At 38.8% G+C, this 16,787-nt stretch overlaps 1 protein-coding gene across 1 annotated transcript in view; it reads right to left on the reverse strand.

Moving 5' to 3' along the window:
* Positions 1–4,229: 4,229 nt before the first annotated feature.
* Positions 4,230–16,787, reverse strand: part of tbc1d22b (TBC1 domain family, member 22B) — a 40,176-nt gene continuing 27,618 nt past the window's right edge. The window contains exons 10-12 of the mRNA XM_079467656.1: positions 15,759–15,886; positions 7,903–7,998; positions 4,230–6,230 (exon numbers count right to left, since the gene is read on the reverse strand). Of these exons, the coding sequence (XP_079323782.1) occupies positions 6,102–6,230; positions 7,903–7,998; positions 15,759–15,886 (353 nt within the window). The 3' untranslated portion in view covers positions 4,230–6,101. The remainder of the gene's footprint in view (positions 6,231–7,902; positions 7,999–15,758; positions 15,887–16,787) is intronic.

Below are 16,787 nucleotides of genomic sequence, written 5' to 3' on the forward strand. Positions count from 1 at the left end.
ATGGGTTAAATAAACCCATAGAAAATGTTTATATTTAATCAAACAATGGGTTTATAGAACCCAGCATATTTGGTAGAAACAACCCAACTGTTGTGTTTGTCCATTTTTACCCAATGCTGGGTTGAAATAACTCATCAATTTTGGAGTGGATATAATAGCCATTTTATGGAATAACCAATAAGACACTGTGTCTTTATGTTTTAAGTTCACACTGAAAAACATTAATTTCTCATTTAGTATTATTGTCTTGTTTCCAGCACAAATATAAAAAAATTCTGAAATCAAGACTCTTGACAGGCAAAATGACTTAAGTGTTGTTTCGTGGGAAAAATGTAGTTTATGCTTAAAACAAGAGGGGCTAATGGGGCAAGAAACAAAAAATAAATACATTTCTTAAACAGTTATTTTTGTGACCCACTGGCAGATATATTTCTAGTTTTTTTCATTTCACATCAGACTATAAATAATACTATCAAGAGTCTGGCTATGTTGCTTCTTAATGAAATGCTTGATTTAATGAAACAAATATAACAAGACAAAAACACTAAATAAAATGTCTAATACCTGTAAACATCTAAGACACAAATTACATTTAAAAACAAATGTATGTTTTTCCGGTGGCTATCATATTCACTCACTGCTATGTAAACTAAGGGTAATAGTTGGTCTCTGTGGGATCTATGCAGTGGTATAAACAGTAACTGGGTGAACAGGAGTTTTACATTTGCATAGCGGTCACCAAGGAGTTTGAAGATACCTTGAGAGAGCTCTCCATTAGCTTTAGCACTCATCTTAATGGCAGGCACGAGCAGTCCCGGATGAAAGCAACCTGAATATGTGCACCTGTGACCAGCTGATCCGTTATTGTTAGACTGTAAACACCAACTTTTAGAATAATGAATAACATTACCTGTTGGAAAAATTGTGGTTATTATTAATCAATACTTTATTGAGATAATTGATTGAACACCCATGGTCAAATATAGCCGGTTCCGCCATTAAATAAAAGCAACAAGCCATTTACAGCTGTGTTACGATGATTTTACCATGGTTAAGGGGGTTAAGCGTTTCCCGTCACGCCTAACAATGGCCCTTCACCGTGGCTTATTGCGTTATTCTGCCATTCGGTTGTGTGTGGTTATGTTCTTGCCCTGCTAGCGATGACATCCAAAGGCCAACCATTCCTCCAAATCAAAATGACTCTTTTAAAAATCTTCCCTCATCATTTCTCACGTCAACAGCGGACCCCCAAAACTCTTTTCCTGTCAGACGTCAGATCCCTAACCTCTACTGTACTCCCTCTCTCTCAGTAGACCTTGTTGCCTCTGCTGACTACTTGTCACCTAATATCAGGATGTCGACGAAATCACCCTTTTGTCCTTTTTTTCCAGTTTTTACTCCACAGAGGACAGGACGGATAAATATAACGCGGCACTAAATCCTAATTCCACAATTAGCGATTATGACATCCCGAACTCTCCAAAATTCGCAGGATCCAGGCCCGTCAACACCGCGGTCAAATTGAATAATAAATGTTAAACGGCGGTTTGGTCGCAGTCACTCAACAGTCAACAGACTGTGGCTGTGGGCAGCGAGACGATGAGGTCATTAACCCTGCCATTTGCTTAACAAGCGCTAATTACAGCTGACATTTCCACAGGGCGCTTCCCAACGTCAGCTGCCCGAATTAACCGAGAGGACACGGTCATCCTTCACACGCACAAACATTTGTGTTTCTATCACAGTGCGGACTTTCTATTGTTTTATACTTCGCTAATGATCTATCTTCTAACCTCAAATCTAACCCTAACACCATCCTTTTTGCATTTCTAGGCTTTTAATTAAGACGTTTATTAATGTGTTTTTCTGGTTGGAGCTCCAACAATTTACATGATTTTAGGTTTTAGTGACCTTGAGAGGACGTTATAGGTCCCCACACACAGAACAATTCAAGTAAAAGTACCAGTAACAGTAACAGTACCAACTGTTTAATAGAATCCAAAATCAAATATACAGCAAAGAGCTAATATTTACTTTTTTTGATAAGGCTAAAAGCAGTGTGGACTACAAAAGCACTCATTAAGCAGAATCCACCGTAATGACAAGAGGATTTTGGCATTTTTTTGCAGAGAGAAAAATAACACAAGCGTCGGGGCGCACCGTGAAGCTGTTACAGAGGCTTATTTGCATTGCGAACAGTGAACACAATCAGAACGCTATGAGCTGAATAAAGCACAGCACTGTTCCTTCACACAACACGTCTACATTACCATAAAACAGCACACGCCCAAAAATATCATTCCGATGAAACACGCCACGTAGAATGACTAATACAGAGAGAAGCACCATTTCTATTTGCAGACCAAAGGCAAATATTTGATCCTAGAATTACGAGTACACTTTGAAAAAGAAATCGAAAAAGAAAGGAAGTCTATCTTCTAAACACAGTCCTGATGGACGAAACGGATAAACGAAACAAGTAATAACGCCAAGCGGGAAGCCAGAAATGGAGAAACAGAAAATCCCAGGACAAAGACAAATAACTTAAGACACAGAGGACACGTCTATAAATAGACATGCCGCTGTACCGGCAGGCCACATACTTCTCCTTTTTCTTTCTTAAAAAAAGGCAACACAATAAACAAATTAAAAGAAAAGTACAGTATCCAGTCCATCAACCACACAGGTCTTGTTCTCTGTATTAAAACCAAATAAGCAGAATCAAAGCAAAAACTAAACAAATGTAACAATTCATGAATAGCAAATACGATTTTGGCTTCTTGTCGAGAAGCCAAAAGCTTCCTTAGTGTAACACTAAATGTTTTGATCCATAAGCACATAAAAGTGGTTTAATGTGCTTAAACAAAAAAAGGTATAAATGCACATCCATGAAAAAAGGCAACATGTATAATACAATCAAGATGTGTTCGAGAAATCCAGAGTTTTCTTTTACGGTACTATTGGGATTCATGATTAAAGACGTCAACATAAAATAGCGTTTGCAATAATATTAAATTGTCGTAACTAAAAATATGAAAAGACGGCGCAAATGGGCATGATTTCATCCATTAGGACTGAACTGTAAAAAGGAGCTTTTACATACCACAATGAAGCCAGGCCGAATGAGAATTTACTGAGGGTAACAAAACTACATCGCTTTTAAACAGCCACATCCAAGTTCAGGAGGCTTTTTAACCTGGACGTGAGGCTACAGAGATCGACCGGATTGTTTAACATCATTGCTCGAAATTTTGTGACTTAAATTAAAACTGCAATTAAATGGCATCAGTAATTGGATGAATGATTGACAACTGCCCAATTCTTTTTTGAAAATGTTAAAGCTACACTCCGTAACTCTTTTTGATAATTGGGCAAGTACCTACCTTACCACGATTCACAGTGGTAAGCTTATTATAATCATTTGAGATACCGGTTGTTCTTTAACACATGTAAAGTATCTAAAGAAAACTGTAATTTTATGTTTCAAACAGAGATGGTGATAAAGAGGTAAAGTTACAGAATTCAGCTTTAACATTTTTTTTGTTGTTCATTATTTTCACATGTGACACCTGGCTGACACCATCTAAAAAGTAAGTCCGTTTCAAACTTTGAAGAAAAGTTTGTTGAATTTAACACGTGAGCAGAATTGGGCAACAGATCTGCCCTCTTCAAAACATTCAACATATTAAAGGTGACCAAAATTATGAATATGCCTTTAATATGGACTCCATAATAAACCTACTCAGAGTCGTATCTTAACCCGCACCTTCATTCAACACGTACCACATTGCAGGGTGGTAAACTACGACCCTTTCATGAATAATGACTGCCCCATCTCTTCGGCGGAGTCAGCGTTTTTGACCTTCTAAAATAAGTCGCTCCTTCATTAGCGCACTTTAAAAGGGGTGACGAGAAAACTAATTATCATCTCTGGAGTGAATTTCAGCTCATTAAAGTCTGCAAAGACATATTCTATAAGACAAACTGAAAGAGGAAAAAAACTAGCGCAGCACTGTAAATGCTTCATCAAAAATAGATTGTAACAGCGAGACTGTATAGTGCAGGTGGTCTCAAATATCACTGACAGAGCGAGCTGACAAATGTACATTATTCAAGCGTTTCACATCAGCATGTTCACAAAACCCACCCCGGCACTGAGCATTCGGCATCACTTCTGAAACCTCTCTCGAATCAATACAATTCATTCGCTTCGATAATAAGAGCAGAAAGACACACATTTCATTTATTATTCAGATTATCCATGCAGGCTTTTGGTCCTCGATGATTGCCACGTTTTTCGACACGATCACAGATTTTTTATGAAACGGTTTTCATTTAAAAAAGTCAGAGCAGAAACCGCAGCAATTTATAAAGATCCAACTTCCACGGTCTGAAAAGGAATGATGCCGTAATTGAAGATTCAGATTAACTTTAACAATTAATCGCCAATCAAAATGTATCAGCCGGAGTTAATAAATGTACCAGGAGGTGAAACGAGGGTTCAAAGATAATCAAATCATCTGCATCTGATTAGCATAAACATCTGCATAAATATGTTGCCCTGGGAGACCGAACGGATGGGTTGCTTTTCACAGTGATCTTAGACTAGATTTACTGTTTCCATAACAGTACTTAAGATTATGATTTGGGTTTGGGCCAAGACTAGCTGCTCAGAGTGTGGAATGAAGATACCTGACAAACACGGTGCAGTACCAGACCGCTCAGTGCCTATAGCTAAAAACAAAACCCAGTTTAGATTGACAGTTCACCCTAAAATAAAAACGATTTTTCCATTTACTCATGTCATTCCAAACCTCTATGACTTTCTTTTGATGTTTTGATGAACGTTAATAACCAAACAACATTGGCCTCCATTGACTTCCATTGTATGGATACAAAAGAACTACCCTAGTAGGACAAATTTCTTCGTTCTGTTATACACAAAATCAAACAGTTCTGGGGCACTTTTGACTGCCATTCCTACAATAGTAGTCAATGGTGGCCAAGAACTGTTTGGTTACAATGTATACAGATATTACAGTATTACAGTATACAGTATTTGGAACAACTCGAGGGTGAGTAAATGATGACAGAACTTGTATTCTTGGGTGAACTGTTTCTTTAAGTCAGTAGGTCGCACTGTCCAGTCTATTATAAGCACAATAATTAATTCTTTATAAACCATATTTCACCACAGTTTGATTCAGCAGTCTGTGCTGAAACATTGTACCTCAGTAGTCATCCAGCTAATGGTAAAACACTAAAAAGCACCACTTTCTATGAAAGAATTGTGCAAGAGGTTCATATGCATACAATGCCACTTCAGAAAGAACTGGGCTCTTAGATTGTTCGAATTCACAGTCTTCAGAGTCTGATAAACATAAAAACACATCGCTCAGTCAGTTGTCTATCGATTCTTCAAATTGTTCTAAACGTCACGACCGACTGCGTCTTCAAAAAAATGGCTCTTGGAGGCTGCCATAGTTTCTTGTATTGCAGATCTTCAATAATAGCGTCTGCGAGTGATTACAGGCGGGAATCGACCCATGTACCTGCCCGTGGTACAATCAATGTCGCAATGAGCAAAGAGGCCAAGAGGATCACATTATGGTGTAATAACGCAAAACATGAGAACATTGGCTGAGATTCATAAAGGCGGGCTGGTTTCTGCACATCGGAGGGAAGAACTGGAGGAGGATGAGGAGAACCCCTTTGAAAAACCAACTAATGGTGCTTCGGAAGAATGGCACGTCTTTCTGTTTTAATGTTACGCATTCGTACGTCCGTTGTTTTAGAGCTTGGCATCATTTTGTCAGTTATCTTCTGAAATAATCTGCAGGCAAATGAAATTGTCAACCACGGAGATGGCTTGCTGGGAGTTTATCCAAAATATCTGGTTTGCGGTTATTTACTTTGTCTCATCCTTGATCATGAACTGTGACAGACGACGACACAAATTTGATGTCATGGGACAAAATTGGTGAGCTCTATCTTCACCGTGTCAAATTAAACGGAGCACAGAAAAAGCGTTTGGACAGATGCCATTGTTAAGTCGTGTCATTGTCTGGGTTTCCGGGGTCATGATGTTCAGCGTTGGGTTCTCATCTCTTGTAGTGCCTCGGAGCGTCGGCAAACATGTATTTGAGTCTGTAGGCCTCAGCCAGGAGCAAACCCACCTCCTCGTTGCCCCAGTGTATTGTGGGAAGGTTCTGCAGGAGCATTAGCAAGTTCTGTAAAGACAGAAGAAACACATTTCTCAAAATGATGTATTACTGGACAATCATGGCTCGTGGCTTTTACTTGGTCGATTTCTGTAGTTTCAGGTAGCTGTCGACCGCCTCAGAAATACTGTGTTTCTTGGCTATTATCTGTTCTTTGAAACACATTTTAGTGTTCGAAACTGTTCATGTAATCATGGCATGATTACAACGTTAGGATAATGTGATTCATGATTGGCACTACTCTGAGGTCGCTGCTGCTTTTAGTGTGTGGCATGCATGTGTATGCGTGTGTGTCCGCCGCTCACAGCTGCGGAAAGTGCACAGTACAAAAAGTATTGTAATCAGCTTCACTCTGAATCTCGGGTTCTTTGGTCATCAAATTTAGCTCAGTACCAACGTCCGAAAATCTGTATTTTGTGAGGGAATAAATGTGGAATCTAGGAGTCTTTTTGAATCGGCAGCCGGTAACATGCACACGCACACTCTAACGTGACGCAACGAAGCTTTGAAATTGCAACTCGCAATGATCTGACCAACAGCATTATTCAAATTTAGAATCGACAAACTTTGTTGCCGTTTGTCATTGTGATGTAAGATGTAAACACTGGTCCAGAAGAACTTACAGTGTCCTTTTTTATTATTTTGAAATCTAGCACATATAGGCGGAATTTTGATCAAACGTTTGCGTATTAAGATCTTCTGGACCAGCATCGTGTTGTCTACAGCCTTCATAGATCGACCACATATTCTTTCATGACTTCACAGCATGTCAACATTTTAGGATAACAGTTTCGAATATATAGATATATATATATATATATATATAAATTTAATCCAATGAACAAAGAGAAAGATATTTGGAACAATGTTAGCAATTTTTGTTTTTGTTCTGTTTCACAGATCATGGGTAAATGATGACAGAAGAAAAATTGTTGAAGAACCCTGACATAAATGTTAAGATATGATGAAATACGATGATGTTTTAATAAGATGTATTTATAAAAAACAACAGTGAAAACCAGGCAAAATATCAAATCAAAACATCAAATGTCAAAATATCTGTGTATATAAGTGATGCTTACTGTAAAAATAGTAATTGCAATGGTGTTATTCATTTTTTTTTATATTTGATATGTATATCTTAATTTGGTCTCAATTTATCTCAATATATTCAGATACACATGCATTTATTAGTATAAAGGCATCTTGGGAAATAAACCAATAACCTTCAGAAAGATCACGCTGTGCTCGATCAGTCGAGCTCTGGAAAGCCTTGAGATTAATCACAATTAATTACGTATATAGACAGCCCCAGTATAAACACTGGTGCTCCAACAATTGTCCATCAAACCCTTCCCCGCACAACGAGGCGAATTATAAATGAATGTCGAGAGGCGGAGCGGAGCCGCTGAGAGCGAGAACGGGCTGTATAACAGTACGTTCTCATTTCATGGCCGCTGAGGTGTGGTGTATGCGCTGGCCTGTGAAATTTAGTTACAGCAGAGGCTGCTCCACTGGAGGGGCAATTACTCCGATCGTCTTTGAGTAAGTGACGGCCGGGCTACTTTCCAGTGATGCGTGCATGTGTGGGAAGCGTCCAACACACGGTCACACGGAGCGCGCACACATTTATTTGCACGGAGGGCAGCCATGCGCAAAATGCGTGAGATTGTATGTGTACCTGAAAGTCACCCGTGGAGAGGATCTCCTTGCGCCATTTGATGAGGAAGGCGGCGCAGACGTACAGGTGGAAATGGGAAAAGCCCTCTGACTCCGCCTACAAATGAAGAATACACAGAACATTTTGTGAACGATTTTATTCAAAGTACAGAAGCAACCTGGGGTAAAGTGCTTCGCTGAGGGGCAAAAAAGCTGATCGCTTGCCCCTCACAACAAGCAAGCTTCCAATGAAGAGCCCTGAGCTCAAAGAGACAGTTCACCCTCCAGATAAATACATATATAGTATGTACAATATACAGCAGGTATTTTAAGCAATAAAACTGCTTAGTATCACTGCTACCTCCACATAAAACAACTGCAAACTCCTTTAGCCGGAAATAAACAACACTGTTTACTTCCATCATGAGTAATAAGGGTTTTAAGGCGGCACATTTTATTCCTTAAATTATTCAGCTAGCTCAGACTTGAACGCCTACACGGGGAGGTCCTAATGTAGTTTTCCCATCTCCGTAATTTATAGGATTGGGAAATAGGTCACGTTAGTAATTCCCAACGTGTCTTAATAAGACACCACCCATTCTGTCTCTGCGCTCTCTTACCTCTACTCTTCTCCTGAAAATCTCTTACTTGTGTTGTGTACAGTGTGGTACATCTAGTCACTTGAGAGGCAGCGAGTGGTTATAAATAGCATTGTTTACTTTGTTTCTGTGGTCCCTCTTAAAGCAGAAAGAGAAGGGGAAAAGAAAGGAGGAAAAGAGGAGAAAAAAGGGGAAAGCGAGGGGCCAAAAAAAAAAGTTAGATTGCGTCAAGATTAAGAACCAGGGGCCACTTCAGTCTTGGGGTCTCAAATTATGATACAGGTGTATGTTTCTTGCCTGTGCGGCAGATATTGTGTCTGAGCAACAGAAAATGTACGCGAGCATCTGACAGCCGCATTCAGACATTGCCCACCGTGCATCCGAGCAAATGGATCGTATGGCAGGTGAAGAATAACTCTCAATGTAATAAACTCGAAAGTTCTGTTATGACTGATTAGGGATGGATTAAGGGTAAAATAATAACCTTAGATAGTTCACTACGGCCCCGTTTTAGGCAAACATCACAGACAGCCGCGAGTTAATCGCAGAGTTTCAGGTGGGCTGAGAGGAAAGAGGGGGCTAGAATCGCCTACGGCTAAAGGAGTGGGAAAGTGTGAAAATAAAAAGAAAGAGAGAGGGGGTTTTTGGACATGGTGGCATGATAATAATACGGTTGTGAAAAACGACAGATTTTTAAAGTCGACTGGTCTGTGGGTTACGTGAACAACCTTGAGGAACCCGTGTATTAGGTTAGTGTAGGGTCATGGACGCCAGATTCCATATAGAACATACAGTTAACCCAAAAAGAAAATCATTATATTTTATCATATCTTAACCTTTATGTCAGGGTTCTTCAACATTTTTTCTTTAAAGGAATCGTTTTGTCATCATTTACTCATCCTCGTGTAATTTCACACCTCGTATAAATGACTTTGTTCCAATGAAAGCAGAGAAAGATATTTGGAAGAATGTTTGCAGTTTTCAGTTCCGGGACATACCATAGTATCCAAGGTGCCCGAGAACTCTATGTTTTCTTAAATTCTTCAAAATATCCCCTGATGTGTGGAACAGAACCAAAAAGAAATCGACTACAGTAGTGGATGATGTCCCAGAAATGAAAATTGCTAACATTCTTCCAAATATCTTTCTCTTTGTTCATTGGAAGGACATGAGGGTGAGTAAACGATGACAGATTTAAAAAATTTGGATGAACCAACCCTCTAAGGGCCAGAATCTAAAAGTATAACTAAGATGTGAGCCAGTTATTATAACCATATCATTACTCCTTCTATTATTTTGTATTTCTGTTACTTACAGCATCTTATTATTTTTATGCTGTTTTTCTGTTGCCATTTCATGATTTCTATTTAAAAGGGGTATTGTCTTTTAGTTGTTTTTTATATTCCTTATGCGTTTGTTTCCCCAAAATGAAATTGCTGTTAATTTACTCTCCCCCAGTAAATCCAATATGTGGGTGGCATTGCTTTTTCAATAAGATATTTATGAAGATATTTTGTTGAATTAATGATAGTCAACACAAAAGTAATCCCTGCCCCTTGTGACGTTAAATTAACGTCTTATAAAACTAATACATTTATCTGTGCAAGAAACGGAATGCTGTTACATTTACATTTAGCAGACGGTTTTATCCAAAGGGAAACAGTGGAAGCAACTGGAACAACATAAGGAACACAAAAAGCAGAAGTGCGATAAAACTGGTCTCATATAGCCTACCACAGTATACAGTGCTAAGTGTTTTTCTTCATTACATTTTTTTAAAGAAAGAGTAGAAAAGAGAAAGAAGTCAGAACTAATCTGTCAGGTGCTGACGGAAGAGATGCGTTTTCAGCCGATTTATTAAAGATGGCTACAGAATCTGCTGATCTTGTAGCAGCAGGCAGATCATTCCAGAAATGTGGAACCGATCGAGAGAAGGTACCTGAGAGCGATCTTTTTCCTTTTGGGGACGGTACCACAAGACGTTGTTGGTTTTTAGAGCGCAGGAATCTGGCGGGTACATACAGTACTTCTGCATTAGCACATGAAGATAAGGGCGTGCCGAACCAGTAGTGGTCTTGTAGGCCAGGAGCAGAGTTTTGAATTTGATGCGAGTGATTATAGGGCGTCAGTGTAACTTAATGAAGTTAACATTCAGGTCCAATCGAAAGAAAAAAAGAAGGGCATATCCTTTGCAGTGCGAGTTCTGGAGAGAGCTGGACTGTTTCTTGTAAATAAGGCCGTATTTTCATTTGAATGCAGTAATAAGGACAACGCAGTTGTTCTCCGAGACAACCATTCACGTGGTGTACCCTTCCTGCAGGTACTTTCAAGGGCATTTGGAACGCGACCTATCGTGTGCGCAAACCGATTGGCTGTGGCGTGCCAGCTGTAATGTTGTAAATAAGTCCTTGGACAGAATGATCAAATCACTTTATAAGACATCATATCGCCATGAGTCGCAGGAATTACCTTTGTATTGAATGAAACAGTGTTTTGGACTTTCAAAAATGCGGCGTCTTAGGATGTGCATTTCTTAAAGCACACCGTTCTTAAAGTCTCTGCACTTATTTGAAATGTTAAGGCGAGCCAGGTAATGAGTTCCACAAAAGACAAGTCATAAACAAATTTTGACCACACCACCTCATAACCTCACATTGTAAATATTATAATACCAATAATATTCTATTATTTGCCATGATAATTTATATAACTTTAACAAAAACAATCAATATGGTCATTACTGTAAGTACCATGTTTTTTTTTACAATACCATCACTGCACCCTATTTGTAGGAAATAAGTTAAGGAGTTAAAGAGAGACTGAACAAGACAGAAAGAAGGGGATTAAGAGGAGTGAATCCTAAACAACAAAAGCATCAGAAGAAAGAAGTGTCAATGATTAAGTCCGTCATGTCATGAAGTTATTCACAGCCAAGATTTTCTCCCATCACCTCTCGCTGGAGCCCATCTCACTAATGGAGAGGACGTGAGATGCAGATGCTTATGAACATCAGCCAGACATTAACATGACTTTCCTTTTTGTTTTCCCGGCTCTTGCTCGCTCTCTTTCTTCATTTCATTCACCCTCGCCGCTCTCTCTCTGGCCCCAGCTCTTTGTGTGCCTCTAATTGATCTTGAGGGCTGAGTCTTTGTGCCAAACGTGCAATTACAGCGGGGACCAGATAAAAGCACTACATCACAAATCGAGGTTCTTTTCTTTGGCTTTAGCCTCATATGAGTGGACAAACTGATCATCTCTTTGTGTTTTTTGGTCGATGCACGCCGCCTCGCACCGGACCTGCAACTTGTGCGGTCGCTGGATAACTCTAATGACTGTGTTCGTTAACAATCGTTCTCAAAGATATTATTCATAAAACCCAAGTGTCAGCGTAACTATGATGGCTTAATGCAAAAATATATATTATTGGTCTGCGGGATTGTTCAAGGCATGCTATTTTCCTAATGTAATCGTTTTTTCTGCTTCAGAAACGACTTTCCTTTTCTGCAAACGTCATCATCTGAGCGGGTGCGAGGTGGGTTAGAAATCAGGGCGGGTTAGATGTTAAAATACATAGTTTAACCTTCAGAACGCACGTGTCAGGCCATAGTTTCTGCCTCAGAGCTAGACTGGCCTCATTCACACCCTGCCCTTCTCTACCTCAGCAAAGTGGACAAACGCAGCAGTTACTGTCCGACCCAACCCTGACCCCGCTGTGAAGAGGCCTTGGGAAATAAACGCACAAAAAAGAATTGTGACCAAGGAAGAGATCTCCGTTTTGATCGGATAACTTCTCTATACCAGCGTAGCTGTCAGGGTGAGCCAAGATGTTGACACATACAGTCTCAGACAGTACTGAAGTAGTTTACTCTTAAGAGAAGATTTTACTCCACTACATTTCAAAAAATATGTGTCAGGTTTTTTTTAAAACATCCATACTTAAAGGAAAAGTTCACCTCAAAATCTAAATTGTGTTGTTTTACTCACTCTCATGACGTTCAACATGTTTTAAGACCTCCCGGCGTCTTCGAAAAACAAATGAAGATATTTTAGGTGACATCCGAGAGATTTCCAGGCAACAAGGTTAAAGTTGTTGTCAAGGTCCAGAAAAGTACAAAAGACATCGTTATATTGGTCCATCAACTCATAGTGGCTCCATTGAGGTTTTTGATGCGACGAGAATACTTTGTGCGGAAAACAAATGGTGCGCGTTCATGAGAGCACTTCGACGCATCTGCATCTACTTCCTTTGGCGGGGACGTTAGATGTCATCGTGCATTTAAATCTTACAAATAATGCAGCATGGGCACACATCTCTTAAAACGTAGATGCGGATTCATTCACGGAGTAATTACTTAGCAGCTAACACATTTTTAATAACGTTTGGTGGTGACGAGAAATATCGAGCGACCAGTCTGTTCATAGCATCATGTTAGCTTTTTTTACTTCTGCCGATTGTATTTCGGCTTCAAAAGAAACAAATGTTGTGTTCATTTGTAAAGATTATGTGGATAGACAAAACGTGTTAACATCATAATGCTTGTTAATCACAGAGCTTATTTTTTTGCGATATTCCAAAAGTCTTTCGGACAAAATATGAAGCGCTTAAAATTCTACACTATTTTTAGTTCGCTAAAGAAAAACATCTCTTGTCAATCCATGTCAACTCTTGTGTGCAAAAGGTCAGATTAACTTGCATCCAGTGAAGCACACAAGATGTTCTCTGAAACATTCTCAAATCACGCCCGATAACATGGATCATCAGGTTTTGCAGTCCACGCCAGCTTGACTGAATGATGTCATTAAAGCCAAAGGCGAACATTCAAGTATACACTGAGATTACTATGAATACCAAATACTAAACAATTCTGAAATCAATAATCATTTGACAGTTTTGCGATCTGATAATTTCTCAAATAAAAAACATGATTTAAACCTTTGTACATGGGAAAATACAAAATCATATTTGGACTCTATTATCATATAATATTATTCTGAATCACGAGTCATTTTTGCAGCATAGATTCAGTAAATGGTCTGGCAACCTGAATATTATAGTATGTCTACACAGTACATCCGACTCGGCAAGAAAACATTGTTTTCCATAATGTGTCCCCTTTAAGGTTGCTTAAGGGAAAATGTCCACCGCCAGCGTCCGAGAGGAACAGCTCGCTGACTCATAACAAACAGAGGACAATTAAGTGCGTGTAAATGTTCCCCTCTCAACGTTTCCTCTCTCATCACCTGACAACCAAACCCCTTTATCTAATAAAACCTAACTTGTGGGAACAGATGCATGTCAAAACGGCGAGCGAGAGAGATGGAGCGACAGATAGAGAGAGGCAGATATAAAGGACAAAGAAATGAGCAAGGAGAGATATCAAAGGACGCTTCAGACATCGAGAGGACACGCGCACAGAACATCAGATGAGAAGATTCACACCTCAAAAGAATATTAATGAATGACAGAATACGACCAGTTCAGATCATATTCTGCAATTTTAACACAAAAAAAGATTTGCATACAGTCTACAAGGACGTGTTACCCATGACTTCTGAAGTGAAGTTTAAAAAAACAACATTGAGAGCAGATTGTATGGTTTTCTTTAGAGCCTTTAACTAAAGTGACATGGAGGTGAAAACAGAGATTAAAGGTTAAGGGTTTAGAATCAAGGATCACTGATAAATCAATAACGTTTCTTAATAATCAATTACTGTACACTTATAATATATAATAATAATATAATAATTACACCCAGTGCATTACACATTTATTTTAGCCTTTAACTTCATCTCTGCTGGTGACAAGATTTTTCATCTTTTGACACAGCGCTTCTCGCCATCCCAAATTTTTCTGGTTTTCCATGTTGTAGTGAGGTAGGCGGGATGAGAGCCGGGGTTCGAGGCCGATGCGTGTGTGATAACAGGCGTCAGCTGTACGCGCACCGGTCTCATATCACAGAGGAGATCGGGAGCATAAGAGAACGAGCGACCGGACCGTCAGTGAGAGAGGACCAGGCCTGGCTTTTAGTTACAGTTTGTGTGTGTCGCCGGCAGACGTCCGTGAGGGGGCCGCCGGCTGTCTATTTACGTTTTATATTTATTATTGATTAAAATTTGTTTTATGTTCTCCTGTTCCCGCCTCCTTCCTTCCTTTATCTGTGTTACACATGTGTTCACTGTTATATGGTAGAGGGCGCTGTTGTGCGTCATCTGACATACGGAAGCTACGAATGCAAAAACAAATACTTTGTTTTGACCTTCATTCTAGCAAAATCTGGAATAAAAACTTATTTTCAGCCTTTTGTTCAAAAAACATTGAAGCGTTGATTAAAAAATTAAAAAACCTAGAAAAAATGTTTTGGCTTCATTCTTTCTTTTAAATTAATTTTGAATATTCATAAAACTAATTATTCTGGGGACAAGAAAGTTTTGTGAATATAATAAAAGATGCTGGCCCTAATAAATCAAAATGTCCAAATTCCAATTGTTTAAAAGTGGGGGAAAAATGAAATGCCTGAATGAAATGTGAAACTTAGAAATGTATAAATGTATTTTTACATGTTATATCACGCATGAAACTGACACATCTGAACAAGATTATTTCATTCCAACTTTCATGCCAATAAATTAAACATAAATAAATTTTGTATTAAAATATTGTTCATCCATCAAGTTGTGTTCTGTTGAACACAAAAGAAGACAGCACAGTTCTAGGGCACTTTTGAATTCCATTGTAATTTTTGCAACTATGGTAGTCAAAGTTGGCCAAGATCTGTGAGGTTACAAGCATTCTTCCAGATATCTTTCTCTGCGTTCATCAAAACAAAGACATTTATACAAATTTGGAGCCACTCGAGAGTGAGTAAATAAAGACAGAATATTAATTTTGGGCTGAACGGTCCCTTTTAGTAAAAATCTGAATTACTGCAAAAATACACCGAGAGGGAATGGGTTAACAAAAATATTACAATCCTGACAGCAGCAGTGACGGTATTCCAACTGACACTCTTAACATTCCTCAATGACATAACTACGATTCAAATTTAAGATATCTAAATGTATTTTCAAATGTTACATCAAATATTTATACCCAAAGTAATTATAACAGGAGAAACTGATGCAGATGACCTTCATAAGACCCATCACAACTGCATCCTTGATCAAAGCACTTAACCCAAGTTGCTTTGAATAAAATCATCAGATTAATGACAATTTTGACATAGAAGTACATGCGAAGGCATTTCTCAAAGTGTGACCATGTTTTCTGACACAACAGTACCTGGTAGGTGTCCCAAAGTCTAATGGTACATCGCAAGGGCAGTTCTCTCATCAGTAGATTATTCATCCAGCGGAAAGCAAACTGCAGGTACTCCACCTCACACTTCTGAAAGTGCACATGGACATCCTCTGTGGACACGGAGAAAAAAGAAACAGGTGGGATTATAGCCATCGGGTGGTCGTTTCTACAAAGCGCAGTACTGGGAAAAGTCTATTGTAACCCGCCGATGAACCTCATTGTTCAGAGAAGCACTCCGGCCCGGAACTAAAACCCTTCAGCTTTTTGTTGAGCTCTCTCCACACCTGTTTCACTGAATTAACATTATAGACCCCCAACATGTGTGTAATTATATTCGATTGAATTGGGAGAGAAAGAGAGTTGGAGTTCATTGAGAGAGGGATTTCTGATAAGCTCTCGTTCGGCCTTTGAACAGAATAAGAATGGCTTTCCAAAGCCGGTGCCTTGACTAGACTACAGATAGACATTGTGGGACAAAATGTGACAGCTCTCCAAAAGCACAGAGAAATAAAGTTGGGCGTGACGATTATTTTAAAATAAGGAATTATTATTATCTGAATGGGGTGCAGATTTAACATAAGCATTGTTTATTTTTGTTCACAAATTTTATATTTGATAACATTAGTAAATCCGTAAGCTAACATGAACAAAGAATAAGCAATATCTTTGATAATGCCAATACAACTGATTCTGTTTAAAATGATGTAAAAACTTATAAATCAAAAAATAATGTTTTCAATAAATGCAGAAATTACAATGAACTAAGATGATAGATGCTGTAGAAGTATTGCAGTATAGCTAATGCATTAACCAGTGTTAACATAATTTCAATATAATGAATAAAAAGCCCAGGTTATACAGAATCTCATGTCATTAAATTCATTTAAATTAAGGAAAATGTCAATTTAAATGTAAAAATAAATATAGATTTAAAAGGTATAACCAACTTGTCAACTAGTTGTCCCCCTTGAACAATCCATGAAAACACTTTAAGCATCCAGCATCCAGACA

This window comes from Barbatula barbatula, assembly GCF_947034865.1.
Source record: "Barbatula barbatula genome assembly, chromosome: 11".
Classification (NCBI taxonomy): Eukaryota; Metazoa; Chordata; class Actinopteri; order Cypriniformes; family Nemacheilidae; genus Barbatula; species Barbatula barbatula.